Below are 6,921 nucleotides of genomic sequence, written 5' to 3'. Positions count from 1 at the left end.
TTGGGCCCGGAAATCAGTTGGGCTGGGCCAAGCTGATTGGGCCGTTGACTGACCTTGACATGGCTTTGAGGATGTTGATTTCTGACTTTAGCATATTTGGAGAGTTGAACCTTTGCCTTGGGCTTTTAATTGGATCATTCAGTGACCAGGCCCAATTGGACTAAATTGGACCCAAACACTCCTTAATCATATAACCATTTTTAAGCAATTAAGTTGGTGATTAATTTTCACGCGCTTTGCGTATTTTGTTTGTATTTGTTCATTTAAAGAAAGTGCACTATATAACAAGCATCATCACCACCCTAATTACAATATCTCACAAACAAATCTGCTGTATGATTGTATGAAAATGGGTATTTTACTCTGCTTATTCTTCCTCTTCTTTTCATCTGCTTCTGCTACTTGTAAACAATGTGTCTTCTCAAAAGCTGCTTTCTTTGCTAGCTCTAAAGGTCTTTCTGGTAATTCTCCATCCCTTCATTATCTTAATAATTTCTCTATTTTTTTTGTTGATTCGTTTTGACTTTTTGGCATCCATCCATAATAAAAACATAAAGTTATGTTAGTATTTCATAATTTTCATTAATTCATCTCGACACATATATTTTGAAAATGTACATCGTATAATTCTAGGGGCAATCATACAATTAGAGATATCAAAAGTCAACTCAAGTATAATTTTGCATGATTAACAACAACCCAGATGATAATTAGTGAAAAAATGAAGTGGTTAACCTCTAATTTGTTAAACAAATGCAGGTGGAGCTTGTGGATATGGTCCTTATGCACTAGACTTTCATGGTGGACATGTTGCTGCTGCACTTCCTTCTATCTACAAGAAGGGTGAAGGTTGTGGTGCTTGCTTTCAGGTATCCCATCCCCTAGTTTATTTGATGTTGTATAAGAAAATGCACGTTCTCTACTAGTTAAATTTATGTACATATGTTAAGAATATTTCATGAAAACTACTTGCTTTCGAGGCGATAATGATTCAATTTTAGTTGATCATTGATGCTACAAACACTCACTGATTGACTCAGGTGTTGTGTTGAGCAGATAAGGTGCAACAACAGCGCTATTTGCAGTACAAAAGGCACTAAGATAGTAGTTACTGATGTTCACACTGATAAGACCAAATCTACACAATTCGTGCTAAGTAGCAGAGCTTTTAGGGCTATGGCTTTACCTGGCAAGGATCGACAACTCTTACATGTTGGAATTGCGGATGTTGAATATAAGAGGTGATAATTGTTACTTCAGATTGTTTGAAGTTTTTATTTCCGTTGATCTACTGATTTATTTATCAGCATTCATGTTTTACTTCATTTGTCGTCGAGATTATTTCAAATTACATTATCAACATTATCTTTAGTTTTGGACACAGGAAATATCTATTTTTCAAATTAGTTGACTTAATATGCGTGTCAAATAAGTCAGCTAGGATGAGGCAAAAAAAGACCGTTTTGTAACACATTCTGCCTCTCTTAGTTGCCTAACACTTGCTAACATGCAATATTGTGATCAATATGCAACAGGGTACCCTGTGTTTACAAAGGTCAAAACTTGGCGATTCGGGTGGAAGAGTTCAGCAAATTTCCTAACTATTTGGCAATCAAAGTCCTCTACCAAGGTGGTCAGACATCTATCTTAGGTGGTGATGTAGCCTCGGTAAGTAATTAAGCGTTACATATTCGGATAAAATCTTGACTTGCAAAAAATGTAGTCTCATCATATTATAACTAATTTTGTACTGTTTTTCGGCTATAATTTGCATATAGGTTGATAATCTAAGTAATTGGGTTTACCTGAGCCAAAACTATGGGGCAGTCTGGGACACAGACAATGCTCCAAGCGGGAAACTGGTGTTCAGGTTTATCATTAACTCCGGCTTCGATTCCCGGTACTTCTATACCAACGAAGGTGTCCTGCCTGCAAACTGGAAGCCTGGTGTGGTATACAACTCTAGTGTGCAAATCAGTGATATTGCTTTAGACGGTTGCGCTCCTTGTAAAACCTGGAAATAAACTGAGTAGTGTTGTATGTCTGGATAGTTTTTATGTACTTATTAGCGTTACCAATGCTCAAAATTGTAGCAAAAAATCCCCAAGTCGTAAGGCTGGCTGGATTTTTTTTTTTTTTTTCACCAAATATTATTTCTCTTCATGATCTTATTATATCTTAACTTATTGGTTGTGGTTGTGCCTTTGTCAAATGTAACATTAGTTTTAAAACACGGATGATGGATTATATACTTTTTTTTTTAAGCAATGGATTATATATGTTAGATAAAACTAAACATAGCTCACCAAAAGTATCCAAGAAAACATATGGGTTGTGTTAAGTATGTATTCATAAATTATTTTGTTTCATTATGATTTTTTGCATTATTTACATATGGAGTATCCTGCTCTTTAACCCTGTATTTTCTTGTACATCAAAATCAATGTTACCATGCAATTTATACATATAGCCTAATAGGTAATCAAAAATATTAATGTTAGGGAATATCATATAGTGTTAAATTGTGACTCGAAATTTAGTAGGGCTGACTTTGAATGCAGATATCTCTCAAACTATAAATGATTTTGAAATGATTCAAGTTGGAGGTGATATCTTGTTTCAAAATCTTTCCAACGATAGGTCATATGCCTAATTTTGATAAGAAACGACAAAGTTATGGCCGTTTTAAGAAGAACTGACGCTGCTGGAAATATGCTGATGAAGTACGCGACTAGGCACGCCCGTGCCTAAAAGAGGCACGCCCATGCCTAGTCAAAATTTCAGTTTTTTTGGTCCGGTTTTAGCTTAATTGTTTTAGGGATAATTTTCCTAAAATTATATCTTTTCTATGACGACTATTTAAGAATACTTGGGGAACAATTTTAGGGTTTAATTAGGGTTTCCTTATGTTATAAAATGACCCTTTATTTGATCAATTCGAATACACCTTTTGAGCCATTAGATTTAGGACTCCTTGTATTATTCTCTCGTTCTTTCTCCATTATAGTGAAAAAGCTCTCGAATCCCCCACCCGAACCATGTCAATCCTTGTGAATATCATTATTCTGATTGATATACAATTTTTTTTTTTTTTGTTAAACGATTAACTACGAGGAAGGACCCCCACCCTATCACAGGAATAGGGGTTGTGAGGAATCAAACCCCCATCACATGATTGATATACAATTGCTGTGAGTTGAGATAACTAAAATTAAACTCTATATGGAAAACACCGTACCTTAATCAATGGCTTGATCAATTTAGAATACTAGTAAATATATTTATAAATTGCTCAATTTGAGACAAAGTCACGTGTAGCTGCTATGCCCTTTCGTCGGTGATCAATGGTAATTAATAGAAATACAAATATACAATCCTTTCTGAATAATAAACTCTCTGCAAGAATAATTATTTTCTTTAATTATTCATCTTCTCAATTTTCTCAAAATTAGATATTTTCAATCAATAATAATAAAAAATACTGTACTTGCATGTATGGTGAGATTGGTGAAATGGTGACTACTCCAATTTGGAAATTCCTTATTCTATGTAAACCATGATGAAATGAATATTACTTTTATTTAAATCAATTAATCATCTTTTAAGCAATTGAGTTGTTAATTAATTTTCCCACGTTTGCGAAATTGCGTTGTCTCCTCCTCACTAAAGAAAGTACTCGTACTCCGTACCACTTATATGAGTAAATAAAATAAACCATACTTCACCTATATTTTCTTTCTATATATACATATAGAAAGCGGCATTAACATCTTAAATTCAATATCACAAAACAAATCTGTATGAAAATGGCTATTTTACTCTGTTTCATCTTCCTCTTCTTTTCATCTGCTTCTGCTGCTTGTAATCAATGTGTCTTATCCAAAGCTTCTTTCTTTTCTAGCAATAATGGTCTTTCAGGTAATCTTTTGTTTTTGGTTTAATTAACAACAACCCAAATGTTGATTTAATTTATCAAAATGTGAAAAGGGTAGTTTTTAATTTTTTGAAAAAATGCAGCTGGAGCATGTGGGTATGGTTCCATAGCTTTGGACTACTATGGTGGACATGTTGCTGCTGCTCTTCCTTCTATTTACTCCAATGGTGAAAACTGTGGTGCTTGCTTTCATGTAACGCTTATCTGTTTCGCTACAAGGTCGACCTATGCTAGGCTAAATGCCTAAATGATTTGAATTAGTAACGTGACAACTAAATCAAGACGGATTGAGTTCAATTGAGCTGAATATACTAGTACATGCCTTGAGATTATTATAACTAACACCTGATTTGTAACCGGGTGTTGATTGCTTTAGGGGTGTTCAAGTTAAAAACAGAGAAAACTTACATTTCACATTACATTAGCTGAAACTATCTATTGTTTTGGAGGCGATAAATCTTCTTTTAATCAGTTAAATTAAAGTGATCATTGATGCTACAAGTACTATATTGACTGGGGTGTTGTGTTGAGCAGATGAGATGCAAGAACAGTGCTATTTGCACTACCAAGGGCACAAACGATAGTAGTGACTGATAAGAGCAACACCACTGATTTTGTGCTAAGTAACAGAGCTTTTAGGGCCATGGCCTTGCCCGGCAAGGACAAACAGCTCTTGCGCGTTGGGATCGCAGATGTCGAATATAAAAGGTAATAATCGTCACTTAAGATTGATTGAAACTTGTGGCATTATTGATCAACTGCTTTACTCAGTATCAATTTATATTTATACTATACTTTTATCAGTCCATATTTAGTCAGTAGCACATGTACCCAAGTCCAACTAAAATTTGTTTATTAGGGGTATATACTAATATACTATATATGTACCACATTTTGCCTCTCGTTAACTTTATTAATTGTATTAAGATATGGCTCAAGAGATTGATTTAAATAATGCTTTTCTTATAGTAATATACACAATAATGCAACAGGGTACCCTGTGTTTACAAAGGCAAAAACATAGCGATTCAGGTGGAAAAGTTCAGCAAATTTCCTAACTTTTTGGCAGTCAAAGTCCTCTACCAAGGTGGTCAAACCTCTATCTTAGGTGGCGACGTAGCCTCGGTAAGCAATAAATCGTTACATCTCTAATAAAACCTTGACTTACCAAAAATGTAGTCTAATTAAACTCATTTTTCTACTGTTTTCTCTATATTTTGCATATAGGTTGATCACCCAAGTAATTGGGTTTCCCTGAGCCGAAATTATGGGGCAGTCTTTGACACAAACAATGCTCCAAGCGGGAAGCTAATGCTCAGATTTATCATCAATTCCGGTTTCGATGCACAATTTGTCTATGTTAATGAAGCATTGCCAGCGAACTGGAGGCCTGGTGCCGTATACAATACTAGTGTGCAAATTAATAATGTTGCCTTAACTGGTTGCGCTCCTTGTACAACCTGGAAGTAATTCGTGCACACTCCTTTGATCGTTCTACTTTGAGTAGTGTTAGTGTGTGTCTAGATGATTTTTTTGTGTGTAATAAGTGTTACCATAGCTCATTATTGTAGTAAAGAAGCCCAAGGCGCAGGCTAAGCTAGGCTGGTTCGGTTTCATGTAATACCTTAGTTATCTGATTTTGTATGTTTATCTATCATAAAACTTATTTTACTTTTGAGTTTCTTTCCCCATTTCACTATGTTTTATATGATGCTTGTCAGTCTTGTCGAGGTGTCGGCCAATCTAAATTAAAAGGTTTTTTTTAATCATGTACGGAGTAAAAAATAAATAAAAAAAACATGTGAATTACTCCGTTTAAGATCTCGTATAATCCAGCTAGTAATCAATTGTGACAATTTTATTGTACTATTAATAAATTTATATGAACACCGAGCAAGGTTTGATTCAGTGGAAAAGTTTATGTTTTACGTGAGATTAAATCTCACTACAGGTAATTTGGAGTGGGATTCCTTTACTATTCCCCTCTCTCGTCTTTAAAGGGCTTAGCTTGCTAAGCCAAGCCGAATTGACCTATAAAAAGTTCCAACCTAGTATAACCCTTCTTTTTACCTACCCAAAAAAAAGGGATCTATTTAAACATAGAAGTAGAGCTTTTATGGCCATGGCTTTGTCCCACAAGGACATAAAACTTTTACATGTTGAATATAACAGGAGATTGTTTGAAATATTTACCTATTAATTTATCAATCCATATGTTACTTGACTTTATTTGTCAAAATTACGTATTATCAACTTGATCATGACAATTAAGCCAACTAGCATGGGGCTAAAAGGCCACATGGATTGATGGTGCCTTAAACCATATTTGTTCATCAAGGGAATACAAGTATACAACACATATCAACTCTTTTAGTTGCCAATAGAGATGGGGATGGGCTGGGCCAGATCGCGGGCGGCACGGGCACGGCCTGACACGGCACGAGGAACGAGGGGTGGGCTGTGTCGTGAACAAAAAAATAAATTTCGGCACGAGCCCGCGGGCGACACGAACTTTTGGCCCGCCAGCACGACCCATAATAATAATAATAATAATTAAAAAAACTATAAATAATAAAAATAAAAACAATAAAAATAAATATTATAATAATAAAAAGAACCATAATAATATAAAGAACTATAAATAATAAAAAAAAAATAATGGGCTGGCCCGCGGCCTGGCACAACACGATGCCTAGCTCTAGTACTTTCCCACACTTCTTGTATGGAGATTCGCATTGATATCTGTAACTACAAATAAATAACCATTATGTCTTATAAATACTCGTAATTACTCAATATTTATTTACCTTTTAAAAAATTTATGCAAAAAGTAAATGTGATTTTTATGTGGGGACGAAAGAAGTAACCATATTGATCATTAAAACTACATATACATCAAAAAAATTATTAAAAATTCAAGATCAATTGTGACAATTTTTTTTGGAAGGAGGAAGTATAATATAATTTTTTTTTTTTAAGGATATGTA

At 34.5% G+C, this 6,921-nt stretch overlaps 1 protein-coding gene and 1 pseudogene across 1 annotated transcript; both read left to right on the top strand.

Moving 5' to 3' along the window:
• The first annotated feature begins 248 nt into the window (after positions 1-248).
• LOC110718415 (expansin-like A1) lies at positions 249-2,337 on the top strand. The gene is made up of 5 exons (XM_021897247.1): positions 249-461; positions 760-869; positions 1,057-1,241; positions 1,536-1,668; positions 1,779-2,337. The coding sequence occupies exons 1-5, from the start codon at positions 344-346 to the stop codon at positions 2,022-2,024; spliced, it is 792 nt and encodes a 263-aa protein (XP_021752939.1). The 5' UTR covers positions 249-343; the 3' UTR covers positions 2,025-2,337.
• A 1,453-nt stretch (positions 2,338-3,790) lies between these two features.
• Positions 3,791-5,614, top strand: LOC110718414 (annotated as a pseudogene).
• The last annotated feature ends 1,307 nt before the right edge of the window (positions 5,615-6,921 follow it).

Source organism: Chenopodium quinoa, unplaced genomic scaffold (genome assembly GCF_001683475.1).
Source record: "Chenopodium quinoa cultivar QQ74 unplaced genomic scaffold, ASM168347v1, whole genome shotgun sequence".
NCBI lineage: Eukaryota > Viridiplantae > Streptophyta > Magnoliopsida > Caryophyllales > Amaranthaceae > Chenopodium > Chenopodium quinoa.
This window is presented reverse-complemented; position numbering and strand designations above follow the sequence as displayed.

Excerpts from the sequence above, each read along its gene's own strand:
- LOC110718415 (XM_021897247.1), top strand. The coding sequence starts at position 344 with ATGAAAATGGGTATTTTACTCTGCTTATTCTTCCTCTTCTTTTCATCT. Across the intron at positions 462-759 it reads TAGCTCTAAAGGTCTTTCTG|GTGGAGCTTGTGGATATGGT; the intron begins GTAATTCTCCAT and ends AAACAAATGCAG. Across the intron at positions 1,669-1,778 it reads TAGGTGGTGATGTAGCCTCG|GTTGATAATCTAAGTAATTG; the intron begins GTAAGTAATTAA and ends ATTTGCATATAG.